An 18,486-nucleotide genomic window follows, 5' to 3' on the forward strand; every position below is an offset into this window, starting at 1 on the left:
GTTTAAAATCAAGATGGCGGCTAACGCAACGGCGGAATTCAGTCGAGATTTTAAATTTACACTACTATTGACCCCCTCTACAGATCAGAAAAATAAAATTTGGGGCAGCTCCTAATGCAAGGTTAGGCCTGTTATTCGTCTAACCCGACTGGACTATAAAAACACTAATAATATATTCTTTTCACGCACACCTTATTTGCGCTACATAAAGATGTAGTATAGAGATTATTCATAATACCATACTGTCGGTGTGCGCATGCGCCAGGGAATGTAAAAATTCACCCTCGTGCCTAAAGAAGTATAACTTCAAAAAGAATTTAACGAGTACATACATCAAAAGTACAAGAAATATTTCGGAAAAAACAAGTACGGTCATGTTATCAAGAAACCAAAAACTCGGAAAGGGGTACCAGAATTACAATTCATACATGAAAAAATAAGATAGGGCAGTCACGAGTAAAAAAGAATTGGTGAAAAATTTCCTTATAGAGCAGGGGTGGGCAAAAGCCGGCCCGCTGGCCGGATCCGGTCCTTTTGCTTATTTTATCCGGCCCATTGAGAAATCCCGCAAGCAACTTTTTTAAGAGCGTAATGCATTCATTTTTTTCGAATCCTGAGAAAACTAATAAGTATTTTTGAAAAATTTAAACGCAATGAAATATTACATTACCGACAGCCGAAAGTCCCTGAAAACTTGTATAATGTTTATCACAGAGGTGAAAAAAAAGAGAAAATTTAGTGTGATTTTTAATTTCAAATTATGTCTTTCTCCTTTTAATGATGGTCAAAAGTTCTCTGTTCCTTTTCCTTTGTGTGCAACACCATTTCGTTCGTAATATGATCGGTCCATGTTATTTTCATAATTCCCCTAAAAAGCCACATCTCAAAAGCTTGCAGCTTTTTCGTTAAGTCAGCATTAACAATCCAATAAAGAAGAAAAGAATGGACATAACGTTTTTATTATTATCCCGGTTTTTATAGCGTTCTCCGTCTTCCGGTTGCCAGTTTCCAGCTTCGTCCGTCCTTGCATTCGTCAGGAAGAAGGTTCCTTTCCGACATTGCCTTCTGAATGCCGCCTAGCCAGGATTGTTTTGGCGTTCCTCTCTTCCTTATTTCCCTTGGCGTCCATTTTAAAATTTGTTTTGGCAGCCTGTCGTCGTCCATTGACTTCGTACATGACCATACCAGATCAGTTGTCTCCGTTGAATTTCGTCTATGATGGTTGACTTGACATAACATTTTACCATCCGATATTAGATTTGCAGATTTAATCTTTGGTTACTCAGAAATTTCCTCTTCTTCAAAAAGGCTGCTCTTGATTACTCTATTGTTGATCGAATTTCTGAAGTTTATTTTCTATCTGGATCCTTGTTATGGCTTAATATAATGTATATGTATATAAGCTGTACACTTTCGTGGAAGTTATAGCTGTTTTTCACTTTAATGATCCGTTTAGACATGGGGGATCAGCCTACTTTTCTTCTAATCTGTCTCCTCAAAGCTTCTGGTGTGTCTTCGTTTCCGTCACTACTTTTCTCCACTCATTTCGGTTCTCAGTCTTTTTTTCCAGTTTCGCATTCCCATAACTCTTAAGTCGTTTTCGACTTGCTGTTTCCATCTTGCTTTTGGTCTGCCTCGTGCTCTTGTCTCAGGGGGTATCCAGTTGGTAATAACTTTAATGGGATCATCTTCACTTTTTCTACTTATATGACCATACCACCTTATTCTTCGTGCTTTTGCTTCTTTCACTATGTTTTCTCCTTCCATCCATTGTTCTATTTCGTGGTTCATCCAGGGTTTTCTTTCGTTTTCATCTTCTTTCTTTCTTCTTCTTTTAACGTTAGGGTGTTGGTTTCTATGGCATACATTACCACTGGCCTTATGGTAGTCTTATATATTTGCATCTTTGTATTTCTGCTTAATTTTTATCTTTTATTATTTTTTTATTTTTGTGATAAGGCCTATTCCCTGCTTGTAGTTTCTGTTTCAGGTCTATCCTTTCATTATCTCTACTAATCATCGTTCCCAAGTATTTGAATATATCTACTTCCTCAAATCTGTAATTATCTATTATCATTTGTGTTAGTCTTGTTTTCTTGAATCTTCTTGCGTTCATGTACTTTGTTTTTTCCATATTTATATCTAGTCCTCTTCTTTTTGCCCCTTTTTCTATTTCAGAGAATGCCTTAATTAATGATCTTTTGTCCCGGGCTATTATAACGATATCATCTGCATAACCTACTATTTGTAGTGCATTTTTATTAATTATTCCATTATTTGTTGCTTCTTTTATTGCACAATCTAGAGCTGTAATGAATAACTCAGTTGACAGGGCATCCCCTTGTCTAACTCCGTTTTGGACCCTAATCTTCTCTATTACTGCTTGTGCCTCTTTCATTGTCATTTTTATTAACTATATTAATTTGCCTGGTATTTTTATGCGTGTTAGATTTTCTATTACTTCTCCTCTTTTTAGTTTATCGAAGGCCTGTTTAAAATCCACAAAAAGCATATGCAGTTCCATGTTGTGTTCATATGCTTTTTCCATGATTTGTCTTATTATGTGAATAGCGTCTATCGTCCATTTTTCTTTTCTGAATCCATATTGGTAATTTCCTATGCTTTTTTCGGTATGCTCTGCTAGTCTGTTCTTTATTATTCCCTTCATGACCTTATATGTCACATTTAGCAAGGTGATTCCTCTATAGTTTTTGCATATTTTTTGGTCTCCATTTTTGGGTATCGTTATAATTATTTCCGTTTTCCAGTCTTCTGGCATTCTTTTCTCTTTCCAAATCGTTACAATTAATTCATGTATTTTTCTAGTTATAGCTTGATGAGTTCTCCGTTTATGTTGTCATAACCCGCTGCTTCTCTGTTCTTGATCTTCTTGATACTTTCTGCTACTTCTTCGTATGTAGGTTCCTTGTATTCCTCCGCGTCCTGTCTTATCCTTATTATGTCCCCTTCCTGTGTCATCTCACCTGTTGCTTTATATAATTCCTCGAAATATCTTATCCAAATGTCTTCTTCTATGGCTACCATCGGTTTTGATTTTTTTCCTAATTTTAAGTAATTATATAGTGGTTTAATATTATTTCTCATATTTTCTCTTTCGATGTCCATCATTATTTCTTCTAATTTTTTTTCTTTTGCATTTTACATGTTTGCTTTGCTATTGTCCTTGCTCTCCTATATGTTTCCATATCTTTTGCTGTTCCTGAGTGTATCCATTCCAATCTGGCTTTATTCTTTCTTTCTATTTGTTCTCTACATTCCTGGTCAAACCATTCATTTCTTCTGATGTTTCTTATTGTGCCAATTTCTGTATCCGCTGCGTTTTCTCTGGCTTGTTTAATTCGTTTCCATTGTTCTTCTATTTCTTGTTATTCGTGTTGTATTCCTCTTTTAAGTCCTTCTTTGTATCAGTCTTTTATTTCATCCTCCTACAGTTTTTGTATGTTCCATTTCTTTTTCGCTACTCTTGTTCCTTTTGGTTTTGCCTTAATTTTGCATTTTGCAATCACCAGGAAGTGGTCGAAATCTATGTTCGCTCCTCTATATGATCGTACATCATTTATTGACTTCGCTTGTTTTTTCTTGATCAGAATGTGATCGATTTGGTTTCCGGTATTAGTTCCAGGTCTTAACCAATGGCTTAATATAATGGACCATATTAAAAATTTCCAGCGTGCATACTGGGTATAGTCGTCCGGCCCGGGAGACATTTTGAAAATTTAATTTTGGCCCGCGCTTAAAAGTATTTGCCCACCCCTGTTATAGAGGATGATTGCATAATAACAGAACTGCCTAGCGAGGAAAAGATTAATGAAATATTACCTATAAAATATCCAAAGTACTTAATTCGGTCCAAAATTTATACAGTGACATGAAATCTGCAGTAACATTAGAAAACAAAATAACAGATTTGTTTACAGTCAACAAAGGTCTACGACAAGGATGTTGCATATCACCGAGTCTGTTTAAGATTTATATCGCCAAAGCCCTTGCAATATGCAAAAGAAAATGCAGTGGAATGGGCATCCAAATCAACGACAACACCTGCCTGTACACCCTTCAGTTTGCAGACGATCAGATAATATGTGCAAACGATAAAGAAGGTTTGGAATATATGACTCGCAAATTGAAGGAAGAATACGAAAAATGGGGATTGCAGATGAATGTAGAAAAAACACAATATTTATGCCTAGGTAAGGATTCAACTGATATGATATTGGACAATAATCAGAAAATAACTAGCTGTGATAAATATAAGTATTTGGGCATTAATTTCAACAAGGAAGGTACTGACGATGCAGAAATTAAGAGCAGAATAAATAAAGCAAGAACGACAATTAAATCATTGAACGGAGTTTTGTGGAGTACCGAGATAGAGAAACAAAGAAAAATGCGAATATACAACACCATGATTAAGAGCACATTGGTATAAGGATCCGAAACATGGAGAATAAAGGAACACCTAAAACGATAAATAAAGCTACTGAGATGGACGCCCTAAGAAGAGCAAGTAGAACATCGAGATTGGACCGGGTTAGAAATGAGGAAGTAAAGCGAAGAATGAATTTACAGGAAACGGTTGTAGAATGCATTGAGAAGAAACAATTAACGTGATACGGACATGTTCAGAGAATGGGGGAGGAGAGACTGCCAAATAAAATTATGAAATGGATACCCACAGAAAACAGAAAAAAGGAAGGCCAAGAACGACATGGATACAAGGAGTAAGACGATCAATGAGTGTACGAGGATTAGAAGATGAAAACTGCAATGATAGAAGATATTGGCAACAAGGCATCGGACAACGTCGGAGGACGTTTTGAACCCGAATTTATATACACTTAATTCGGTCAGAGAACAAGGACCACAGAGAAGCGACACGCCTTTGATCCTTCGTGAGCACGCCGCCAATGACCTTGAAAGCAACCTGAACAACCAGCGTACCAATAGTCAGTGGGCATGTCACACAATACATATAAATTCGTAAATAAAATTAAGCATTTATGTTGACTTTCAATAAATATAAAATATTGCACCGAAAAAAAAGTTGCGTGCAGGGCCGACTTTTGTTGGCATTCTTTATAATAATGGAATCATTTTTGATTTACAAAAGGTTGCAAATATATCGCACAATGCAAAGTAATGGTGAAAATCATATTGATTGGAACCATAAATATAAATAGCTTTTTGTTTATCCTGATTTTGGCATTGAAAGACCAATAATAAAATATACCTATTTCCTACGGTAGGTGTGACATTCACTGATTGTTTTTGGCTTGGGCTGATACAAGATATAATTTGTTCGTCGGGGTATTTCCTAATAAATTATATTTTTTAATATGGGTTATCGAAAAATAACACAGCCATTGTAACTTCCACGGAAATGTCACAAACTCTGAAAGTTCCAATTCTCTTTGAGTGACAAATGTTCGTGATCGATAAAAAAACTTTATGTTGAAATCGAATGTCAATATTGTTATTGTCTTGGAAACGTATACCTTCTCTGATATATTTTTGGAGCAAAAGTATGAAGACATTTTACATTTAATTCTCTTCATGTTTCATAATTTGACAATGTTTCTTTAAGCGGAATTTTATCTCTGTAAATATTTTAAATTGGCTCTAAGCAGTACAAATATTGCCGAACCTTAAGAACCTAAAGCTTATCACGCACGGAAAGCTATACTATAATATACGGTGATGAGTGTGCTAATATCCGAAAATATAACGCAAAAGACGGAAAACATAATACGTTGTGAAATAAAACACAAGACTACAATATAATATCGATGTATCCACCTTTGTACCTTTGCATCCACAAAAGACATGTTAAACTACAAAATCGTCTACTTTCTTTGTTTCTAAAGATATTAGGTACATTCAAAAAAACAAACTATTCAGAAAACAATACTACAATACGATTCCGATGTATCCATATATATAGGTAACCTCTGTTATTTATATTTAAATAATTAAAAGTTGGCAGACAATTTTTGTATACTGCACTGCAAAAGGTAGATAAGTATTTAGTTTTTTCATTATTGAATGTAAGTTTGTTTATTTGCAACCGTGTTTTTGCAATTTTGAAGTCTTGTTCTGCTATAATTTTAAGATTTTCTCAATTATCGGCCCAATTATGTTTCCAACAATTTTTGTTTGAATCGTACTTTGTTTTTGTCGTTTAAATAAGAAATTCTCGTGTATAGAACTCTTTATATTTTTTTATTTCGTAAAAATAGGATATCTTGGAGTGCGATAACATACGGAAAACATCTGTTGAATTTTTGACCTGGCTGACCCTTCGTAGACTTGCGTCTGACACCAAATTTAATATTTTTAATTTGAAATATCCCTTGCTTGGCAGAGCGAAGTTTAGTTTTTTATGCATTACGTAGGGGTAATTAAATTCAAGAAAATGAATCACTTTCGTCATGATTTATTATCAATAATATTTAATCAAGTCAAATTAAGACTATTAGATACGTAATAACTAATACTTATGTAAAAATTACAAAGCAATTACAATTACCTGTTATTATTCTTACGAAATCGAAATAAACTTATTTCTCTTCCTGTCGCAGATGAACATCCGTGAAACACATACGAGTAACCAGACATTTTAACTATTATAATTATATAAATGCTCAAACAAACTTTTAAGTCGAGTATTTACCATACACGCCTACGGACTATTGTAAAACAACCAGGAGGGACAGAATTAGCATGCTGGTGATACTTAAAGCAACCAGGTTCGCGCATGCGTCTTCAAAAACGGTACACGTTTTTAGTGCGGTTGTGTCGTTTCTCTGTGGTCCTTGTTCTCTGATTCGGTTATGTTACAGACTTTATCTAAACAGACATTAAGGTAAAGGACGCATACCCTCATATTTCATGTAAGCTATCCTGTTTATTTTAATATATTAATCTATTTCACATTTTTATCAAACTAACGCATTAATTAAGTGTATCATATTTCGTTACAAACCAACAAATATATTCAAAACTGAAAAAAATCAAAAAAGCAGTTCTCATCCTACTTGCAATCAAAAAAGCTAACTCTAAAGAATTATGTTCCAGTATTTGGTAAACCTCATTTTGTAATCAGAAATCAAGAACGTTACGGCCTTCTCCAACTGATTCTCCAAGGGAAGGTAAATGGTAAAAGAGAACCGAGAAGAAGACGCATTTCCTGGCTTCAAAATGTACGAAAGTTTCACACGACTACCACTGAACTGTTCCACGCTGCGGTAAACAAATTTAAGATAGCCATGAATATCGCTAACATCTGGAACGGATAGGCACTTTAAAAAGAAGATTTTGTAAACAATCTAACTGGGATAGCTAGCTAGATAGCTTTATAGAACATTCTCCTTGAAGGCATATAAGTAAGTGCATTGAGCTTTCGACTTGCTCGTTGGACTTGAAAAAACTTCCTTGATTAAATTTATCAAGAAAATGTCTACTGTTATTTGACACCTGGTATAATAAACATGCATAAATTACGTAAAAAACTCTACCTTTCACAAGAATAACAGTGAGTAAACTACAAATTATGGAAAAAGCAATAGAGGGAATAATTTTAGTAGTTTCTCTACGAATATTATATTATATAATATACTACTATAAGCAAAAGATTAGGAGAAGCATATGTTACTAAAAAAAATAACAACAACACTTAAATAGAACTCGTAGCAAATCGTGTAGCAAGAGCAGTTAATAATTGGAGGAAAACAGTTTTAGAATGGAGCCTCCGAATAGCCAACAGAAACAGAGGTTGATCCTCGATGAAATGGACTGATGATATAAAAAAAAGTGATTACAAATTGGATTCAATGCAACATTGGACGAAATGCAAAAGCATACGAGAGTCCTATGTTCATATAGTCCAGAAAGCCACTGCGCATCAGCTAGGAAAAATATTCTAATTCGGATTTTTTGCACAATCTTACTCAAAAAGGACTCCTTTTAACAAATTTGCATGTTGCCAGGACCAAAAGGTGGTCAAAAATTTTGTAAACGTTTTTTTTTTTGTTTTTTTCCTAAAATATTTTTTTTTGCATCGAACAAAGTTTTTTTAGGTTTTTTGGATCATTCCAAACAGAAAACGTCTTTAGTGACTTTTCCCTAAAAATTATAGTTTTTGACATATAAGCGATTAAAAATTGAAAAATTGCGAAATCGGCCATTTCTAACCCTCAAAAACTATGTGAAAAACTTAAAATTTGAATATTGCCAAGGTAGGTAGATATTCTTTAAATATCGATTCATGAAATCCCGAAGAGTTTTTTGCAATACAATATTCAAAACTCCTTCGTTTTTTAATTGATAATCAAGCGTGCGCGACACTATTTTCCACCGACAGTATGGTGCAAATGAAAGGAATAAATTCGCTATTTCGTAAACCGGCGAATTTAAGGAAAAATCCCGAAACAGGTCGATTTGTATTTTTAAGTTATGATATTGTGGAATGTATGGTATACTAGTGACGTCATCCATCTGGGCGTGATGACGTAATCGATTATTTTTTTAAATGAGAATAGGGGTCGTGTGGTAACTCATTTGAAAGGTTCTTCAATTCTCTATTCAGTAATGTAAACATTTACATCATTATTTATACAGGGTGCCCAAAAAATTTTTATTAAATTAAATTATTTGACAAAAAAAGAAGTAGAACGACACCCTGTATAAATAATTATGTAAATGTTTACATTACTGAATAGAGAATTGAAGAACCTTTCAAATGAGTTACCACACGACCCCTATTCTCATTTAAAAAATAATCGATTACGTCATCACGCCCAGATGGATGACGTCACTAGTATACCATACATTCCACAATATCATAACTTAAAAATACAAATCGACCTGTTTCGGGATTTTTCCTTAAATTCGCCGGTTTACGAAATAGCGAATTTATTCCTTTCATTTGCCCCATACTGTCGGTGGAAAATAGTGTCGCGCACGCTTGATTATCAATTAAAAAACGAAGGAGTTTTGAATATTGTATTGCAAAAAACTCTTCGGGATTTCATGAATCGATGTTTAAAGAATATCTACCTACCTTGGCAACATTCAAATTTTAAGTTTTTCACATAGTTTTTGAGGGTTAAAAATGGCCGATTTCGCAATTTTTCAATGTTTAATCGCTTATATGTCAAAAACTATCATTTTTAGAGAAAAGTCACCAAAGACCTTTTCTGTTTGGAATCATCCAAAAAACCTAAAAAAACTATTTTCCATGCAACAAAAATAATTTTAGGAAAAAAACAAAAAAAAAACGTTGAAAAAATTTTTGACCACCTTTTGGTCCTGGCAACATGCAAATTTGTTAAAAGGAGTCCTTTTTGAGTAAGATTGTGCAAAAAATCCGAATTAGAATATTTTTCCTAGCGGATGCGCAGTGGCTTTCTGGACTAATAATTTTAAGCCATAAGTCAATAATTTTAAGCTGTTTTATGTATCTTTTCTCCAATGGTTTTCTATTTATCTTTACTATTTTCGCTTGTAACCAGACGTAATAAAATAATTATTATATTGCAGAATAATTAATATTTAATTAATAATATCAGAGATATCATAATATCTCGGATCATTGTTTAAATCTCGTGTTGTTTAAATTGATTATATTTGAAATTTTCTTATTAGATAACATTGTTTGCAAAAAAATATGGAGAGATGAGTATACCTATATATTTTAAATTTACTTATAAATAGTCTAAGTCTAAAGAGATAATAAGTTAAATGTACTTACACTTTTAACCGTTATTTTCCCAATAAAAAAAGTGACAAAATGAAAAGAATGTCAGTCCCTATTTTTTTCAGCAAAAAAGTGATCGTAACAACCCCCTAATCACCACCCTAATTAAAATTTGGTATTGATCTGATTTGGTTTTCTTGATTTATGTATTGTTAATAGGTTCTAGAAGTTTGATCGGCTTAGAATGATTAGTTTTTAAAAAAAAATGGAGTTAAAAGCGAATAACGAGTTTTTGTAGTTTGGTAAAAAATGCCCTTTTCTTCAGAATAGAAATATTGGCATGAGAGATACGAAAAAATATTTCAATATGAAATTGTAGCTTATTTAATTCCCAAGAACTTGTTTTGCAAAAATTTTTATTACGGCAAAAATTGAGTGAGCTATTGACAATTAAAACTTGTAATATCATACAAAAACCACCTTTACCAACCTTTTCAATGCCACCTGTTTTTGTAACTGAGAATTTTAAAAGGATTTAATATTAATAGCCCTATAGATCTTGCAAGGACCTATAAAATTCTTTTTTAATAAACTTTCTAAGATAAAAAATGAAAAATTTAGGGTTAAAAAATAAATATATTTTTTGAAAAAAAAAGGAAAAATTAAATTGGAAGCATAGTATTGTAAGTTAGCGGTGTTTTATTCTTCTTTATTTATGTATTATTAATAGATTCTAGAAGTTTGTCTGGCTTAGAATGGTTAGTTTTAAAAAAAAAACTGAAGTTTAAAGCGAATAATGTTTGCAATTAGGTAAAAAATGCCATTTTCTTCAGAATATAAAGATTAGCATCAGAGATACAAAAAAATCTTTAAATATGAAATTGTAGGTAATTTAATTCCCAAGAACTTGATTTGATAAAATTTATTCTACGGCAAAAATTGAGTGAATCGTAAATGAGTATACCATTGAAATACATTGATTTTTTAGATATAAAACTAACACTTTCGATAGCGAATAAATCAAAAACTTTTAATTTTATCAAAAAAATGTATAGAACATTGTTTGCTTAGAATGAATGTTTTTTTTAATTTTTGGGTTGTTAACATCCCCGAGATGGGATGTGGTTGCCACCCCCATGGTAAAAGCGCCTGTCGGCATCATATAGATTTTGATCCATGGACTATCCACTACTTATTCTCAAATTTTCAAGCAAATTGATCCATTCTGTAAAAATTTCGAGGTGAAAAGCTTTGCTTCCTGGACTATAATAAACCATTATCTCCAGAATAGTCTAGTGACTAGTGGTTATGAAGCTAAACTTGAGATGGAACAATCCTAGTTCATATCCAAGCCATCCCATTTTTTTTAAATATATTTTTTTGTCCATCGAATGGATATTAGATTTTTTTCTATTCGGAGTAGATTGTACAAAGTTTATTATGATTGCTAGCAAATAAATTCGATTTGCCCGATTACAAGTTTAGTGTTGTATCCATTTAGATCATTTCGGCGATTATAAATTTGGAGCTCGATAACTTCTAAACGGTTTAGCCGATTTTGATCACTACCCGCTTTTAAAATATATGGACTCTGGTATCTGGCGCGCCTAAGGTGAAATATAATACCTGAAGGTATTATAGGCTTTAGTGAGATGGAAAAATCATTTCTTCCCATACGAAATGGATTTAAGTAAATGAAAGTATACAGGGTGATTGATTAGTAGGGTAAAGCTCAATAGCTCCGCTATAGTAATAGATAGCAATAAAAGTCAATAACAAAAATTTTAGCCACCTTTAAGCTTCACATTACAAAATTAGTTAGAATGTTACAGGGTGTTCGATAACACAGTGGCAGACCAAACTTTCTTTTTTTTAAATGGAACACCCTATATTTTATTTTAAATTCGAAATCCTGTTAACTTCTCCATCGCAAAAATATAAAGGTTTGTAATGTTATACAGGAAATTTACAAAGTTATAACCAATTTTATATGAAAATCGTAACAAGTACAACTCCCTGTATAAATAAAAATAAGCAAAATAACAATGGTTTATTATTGCCATATTTTTAACGTATTGTCAAAATTTTCAAGAATGGTCGATATTGCTAATTTTCTTTATAACAAATACAGGGTGAGTCAAAACGCACGTATATTATTTTCTCAGTAATTTTAAATAGAACACCCTGTATTTTATATCACTATTGAAAAGTACCGTAAAGTTATCGTACTTTAATTTTTAGATAACATTCCCTATGTCTAAATTTATTAGTTTTCGAGATATTTTTATTTTTCAATGGACCAGTAGCGTGGCCACCCAAATCACCAGAATTTAATAAACTGGACTGATTTTTTTGGGGTTACGTTAATAATGAAGTTTACAAAATACCTCCAACAACAAGGGATGAGATGAAAAATAGGATACACAGTGTATTTCGATGTGTTAATTTACAAATGCTCCTAGAGTATCCGTAGAGTAAGTAGCTCACTCAATGATCGTTTTTAGGCGTAGATAAATGTGTTAGGAGATAATTTTGAACACCTTATGTAATTAAATATTAAAAATATTTTATTAAAAATAGCTTCTAATTTTTTCAAACATGTTTTTTTGCAAAATGTATTACTGATAAATTATGTTTGGTTCTTTATTTGTTACATTGTTACATTTACATACAAAAGTAGTGTTTAATTGTCTTCACAAAATATTGTATTTTGTGTTTGTGTATTTTTTTGTAAAATTTATTACTAATTTCCTTTGTTTATTTGTTGCATTTACATAAAAAGATAGTTTTTAATGGTTTCAAAAATGTTGCATGTAGTGGTTGTGTTTTTGTTTGTAAAATGTATTACTAATAAATTATTTTTATTTCTTTATTTGCTACAGTGTTACAATGATTACCGGATTGATAATCGGTAATCTTCAATTGTCAATTCAGTCATGGCTTACTTAAAATTTAGATAAATTTAAACACCTAAAATAATTTGCTCTGAAAAATGAAAATATCTCGAAAACTAATAAATTTGGGCATAGGGAATGTTAATAAAAATTAAAGTACGTTAATGTTACTTTTCAATAATGATATAAAATATAGGGTGTTCCATTTAACATTACTGAGAAAATAATGTACTTGCGTTTTGACTCACCCTGTATTTGGTATAAAGAAAATTAGCAATATCAATAATTCTTAAAAAATTTGACAATAAATAAAAAAATAGGGCATTAATAAACCGTTGCTGTTGTGCTTATTTTTATTTGTACAGGGAGTTATATACTGTATAACATTACAAACCTTTATATTTTTGTGATGGAGAAGTTAACAGAATTTCGAATATAAAATATAATATAGGGTGTTCCATTTAAAAAAACATAAGTTAGGTCTGCCACTGTGTTATCGAACACCCTGTAACATTCTAACTAATTTTGTAATGTGAAGCTCAAAGGTGGCTAAAATTTTTGTTATTAACTTTTATTGCTATCTATTACTATAGCGGAGCTATTGAGCTTTACCCTACTAATCAATCACCCTGTATACCGTTATACGCGTCTGGTGTCATCCTACAAACGCTAGTTATCGGTGCAAATCGTAGGTGGAAATTTTGAGTATGTACCTAATTTTCGAAAAACCATAATTTTTAAAGTTCAATTTTTCAGTTTTTAGGCTAAACTGGGTCGTGTGTATGTCAAATCCTAATTATTAATATATTATAAGGAACAGTTTCAAAGCAAGATTGAATTCAAGCGCTGCCGAGTTAGTATATTTCCGGTATCGAAATTTTTGGAGACGATTCCGAAAAATTGACCCAAAATGGGGAGGGACGTAAAACCTTACATCCGTTCACCTTTGGATCAAAATTGATGGTTGGCGTAGGGAATTGTCCTGTCTTTCCTAAACTTTAAGATGAGATATGGCATATTTTTCAATTCAGTCAGTTGATAGAATCGAAAATTTTGCGTATATACAGTGATGAGCGCGCTAATAACCGTCAGAATAACGTAAAAGATGGAAAACATATTAAGTTGTGAGATAAAGAGAAATGAAACTAGTGGAGGTGGGAAATTCAGCGATTAAAACCTATAAATTTATATTATATTTATTGTTTTCCACTTTTAGACGTATTGAACAGTGGAGTTTGACAGTGTTAGTTTTAGTTGACATACTCCTCTGATACGTCTAAAGATGGAAAACAATAAAAAGAATGTAAATTTATAGGCTTTTATCGCTAAATTTCCCTCCTTCCCTAGTTTCACTTCTTTTTATCTCACAACTTATTAGGTTTTCCATCTTTTGCGTTATTCTGTTGGTTATTAGCGCGCTCATCAGTGTGTAGTGTTGAATGCAGGGGGAGGAGTGATTATATGCTATTTTCTGCTATTTTTAATATATAATTTATACAATTTCAGTAGTTAACTCGAGAAATAAATAGATTTATATTATTTTGTAGTTAAACCCTCAACATACCGTACCACTTTTAGATGATGACGGATTCATTTTAGCCGATAGTCATGCTATTATGCAGTACCTTATTGAAACATATGCTGAAGATTCGCCTTTACTTCCAAAAGATATAAAATCGAGAGCTACTCTCAACCATAGACTACATTTTGACACTGGCATTCTCTTCGCAAGGGGGCTCGCAATAACAGTAAGTAGAATACATTTTTAAAAAATATGCATATATCATTAGCAGTATCATTAGCCTATATTTGGCCACTACTGAACGTAGACCGCACTTAAAATTTTCTAGCTCTCTCTATTTTGATCTTCTTGCATCCAATTTGTGATGATGCTCCTTATATCATTCGTTCATCTAATCGGTGGTCGTCATCTACTTCGATACGCCCTTGTCTTGGTTGCCATTCCAGAATCTTTCTAGTCCATCTATCATTCGTCAAGCTGGCAACTTATTCGGCACAAGCCCATTTATGGCTATTACAAGTATCTTGCTTATGGAACTTCACAACTTTATTTCGAAAGTCCATTCCTCTCGTATAAACTGGTACTATACATCCAATTGATTTATTCTGTTCCCTTACATTCATTAATTATCATCAATGGTGCTACAGCCCTATGAAAGAGCCTTGACCTTCCCAAGTCCCAGACGTTCCCAGTCAGTCCTATCCATTGCCAACCGTTGCCAGTTTGCTGCGCCTATTTTTCTTCCATCCTCATCTACACCATCCTTCCATCTAAGTTTTGGCCTACCCCTATTTCTACTTCCCACAGGTTGTGACACAAGGATTCTTCTAGGAGGGTTGTTATGCTGTGATCTTGATGGATGTCCTGCCTATCTTAGTCTTCCAATTCTTATAAGAAATAATACGTATATACCACCAAATATATGTTTATATCTGTGGTATACCTCGTAGTTGTACCTCCTCCTCCATATACCATTTTCACAGATGCCACCGAATATTACTCTCAGGATCCTTCGTTCAAATATAAGGCAGAAGGTTTTCATCTGCCTTGGAGATGGTCCATGTCTCCGATCCATATGTCAACACTGGTTGTATAAGGGTTTTGTATATGGTTATTTTTGTTTTTTGGCTTAAGTTTCTGCTTCTTATATGTCTACTTAGTCCAAAATAGTATTTGTTCGCTAGGATTATCCTTCGCTTGATTTCTTCCGCCATGACGTTCTTCTTGGTGATCAGGAACCCTAAGTATGTGAATTTGTCCATCAATTCAAAGGTAGAGTTATCAACAGTGAATTGGTGACCGATGTTTCTGGTTCTATTGTTGGATGTTGATACCAACATCTTAGTTTTCTCCTCGTTTACTTTCAGGCCCATATTTTTTGGGGCATTTGAGAAGGTGGTATAAATTTCTTCTAGTTTGCGTGTTTTGCGGGCAATTAGGTCCACGTCATCTGCATACGCCAAAATTTGGGATGATTTATTAAAAATATTTCCTCTGTTGTCTATTGGTGCATACCTGACCGCCTTTTCCGGAGCATGTTGAAGAGGAGACACGCCAGTGCATCTCCCTGTCCCAGCCCAACATTTGTATCAAACGCCTGTGATTGTTAGACCTGTATTTCGACTTTAGGCCATCGGTACATAATTCGCAAATATTTTACGGCTATCCCTACTTTTTCTGTCTTTACACGGCAAATTACGTGTAGTAAAATTCACACTGATATGGATATGTAAACATTACTAGAATATCATTATACTTGACAATGTAATGTCATCAATAACTTTAAACAGATGGCTTTTGAATGTTCTTGGATAACTGTTCTTTGTATAATTGCAAGTTATTAATTCAGTTAATAAATTATGTGATAATTTTTTCACTAACTATGTATTCAGTGATTGTAATAATTTATATTAACAACAAAAACTAATACTCAATCCAGAAAAGAGCAAAAGTGTTAAAGTGATTTTTTAATAATATATTGTTACTATGGAACGCTTACAATTATTTTGAACATCTTTAACAACAAAATACATACTTGGATCACAAAATATAATCGTGATGTATTCTCTGCTTGGATCTTCGATAAATAATTAACAATAAATAACTTTTTATTAAGTTCACGTCTTCAATCAATTATTTATCAAATACATTATCAATATTATTTAATCAACAACTCAAAATATTCCCGATGCCATGTCAAATATTTAAAATATTTAAAACTGTCACTGTCTTAACATCATATTCTATTTGACTCAGTGCGTTGTATGACAAAGATAGCGAATGTTCGATTTGGAAAGTATCACCACGGACATGGTGTCCATTTTTTTCGAATCCTGAAAAAACTAATAAATGTTTTTAAAAAATTTAAACGCAGAACGAAAGACTAAATTATTATCGAGGACCGAAAGTCTCTTATAATAAATAAAAAGTTTCTTCTGAATGAGATATTTGAAATTAAAAATCACACTACATTTTCTCTTAGATTTTCACCCCTGTAACTTATTAAAATAAACATTATAGAAGTTTTCAGGGACTTTTGACCCTCGGTAATAATGTAATCTTTCATTCTGCATTTAAATTTTTCAAAAATATTTATTAGTTTTCTCAGGATTCGCAAAAAATGAATCCCCGTTGAATAGCATTGCAGCCGAAAATACGCACCCATCCTCTTAACCAATCTTATCAGTTTATCAGTGATGTGGAATTCATCCATGGCTTCATACAATTTATTTCTTAGGACACTATCATAGGCCGATTTAAAATCTACGAAAAGATGGTATGTGTCTATATTGAGTTCATTGGTTTTTTCCAGTATTTGCCTTAGCACAAAGATCTGGTGTGTTGTTAATCGACCAGGCCTAAAACCACTTTGATATTTTCCAAGCAGCTCCTCTGAATGTGAACTTAGGCGACCATATAAGAGACTCGAAAATATTTTGTAAGCTGTATTAAGGAGGGTTATTCCCCTATAGTTTCTACATTCCAATTGATCACCCTTTTTGTGTAGCGGGCAAACGATTCCAATACACCACTCTTCCGGGATTTGTTCCTCATTCCAGGCCCTCAGTATTATTTTATATATTTGATTAGTCAGAGTAGCACCTCCAAATTAATAATATCCGCGGATATACGATCACTTCCTGGAGATTTTTGATTTTTTAGGTGTTTTATTGCATCCCTTACATTCATTAAGCACAAAAATATAGTGGAGTCACTGAAGGTGGATATGAGCTATTACCTCCGATTTCGTTGAACCTCCATCGATTTGCATGAAAATTGGTGAGTGGTTAGAGGATATCTCAAGGAACAAAGGTGACATGGTGCCAACTTGCGCTTTTACCCTGGGGGTGGATGCCACCCCTTCTCGGGGGTGAAAATTATTTTATTAAAAATAACCCCATAATTCGATAGAGGGACAAATTTCAAGCAAAATTTGTTATATAAAGTTATTAAAATAAATCAAAACTTTTTAAGTTATTAAAGATCAAAGATTTTAATTTTTCTTCAGAAAAATGCATGTTTTTAACCAATTTTTCATCAATAATTTAAAAAGTGTAAGTTTTTACAAAAAAGTTATTATTATCAAAATTGAAGCTAATAAAAAATGAAATAAACCTCTTACTGAAAAACCTTTTAGTGTTAACTAAACGTGAGTTATAGGTAATTGAATGTATATTTTTTTCGGCGAGTAAAAAAATCTAGTATTCATGATGAAATAACGGGACATTGATACATTTTATAACATAAACTCATTAAACATTTGTCAAAGTACTTAAAATATCTATCAAATAAGCCCCCGAACATGTTGATATCGTTAAAATTTATGCTCCAAAATTTTTTCAAAATTTATCTTTTAAAAATTTTTCCAAACAATGTTATTGTTTTTTTAATAACTCCGTTCGTGTTTACGATATCAGGTTCATCTAAAAACTGGTTGTAAGCTAATTCCAAGTACTATTTAAATGTGTTGAAACTAATCTTTTAAACCTCTTACTTTTTTAAAAATAAAAGGTTAAATGGCCCCAGTTGCATGGTTCCCACAGCAAAATTTAAGATTTAAACGTTTCTATCTCGGTTATTTTTTACCCTATAGAAATAGTAAAACAGGTAAAATATTTGGCACAGGAAAAACTAAAATTTGGTTAAATATAATTTTTTACGTATATTGAGTATTTTTGGAGTATTATCAAAAGAATATGAGAATTACAATAATTTTAAAAATTATGATTTTTTTAAATTATACCCTTTTTTTAAAAATATGCATTCTAAACCGGTCAAAATTATCGAAAACATTATTTATGCTAATATAAAGAAGTTCTTGTAAGGATTACTATAAATTTTAATTTTTTTGGAAA

At 32.5% G+C, this 18,486-nt stretch overlaps 1 protein-coding gene across 2 annotated transcripts in view; it reads left to right on the forward strand.

Annotated features, from left to right (window-relative positions):
- Positions 1–18,486, forward strand: part of LOC126886607 (glutathione S-transferase 1-like) — a 60,622-nt gene that overhangs the window by 32,891 nt on the left and 9,245 nt on the right. For both annotated transcript variants that reach the window (XM_050653560.1, XM_050653561.1), the window contains exon 2: positions 14,157–14,357. In XM_050653560.1, the coding sequence (XP_050509517.1) occupies positions 14,157–14,357 (201 nt within the window). The remainder of the gene's footprint in view (positions 1–14,156; positions 14,358–18,486) is intronic.

Source organism: Diabrotica virgifera, chromosome 6 (assembly GCF_917563875.1).
Source record: "Diabrotica virgifera virgifera chromosome 6, PGI_DIABVI_V3a".
NCBI lineage: Eukaryota > Metazoa > Arthropoda > Insecta > Coleoptera > Chrysomelidae > Diabrotica > Diabrotica virgifera.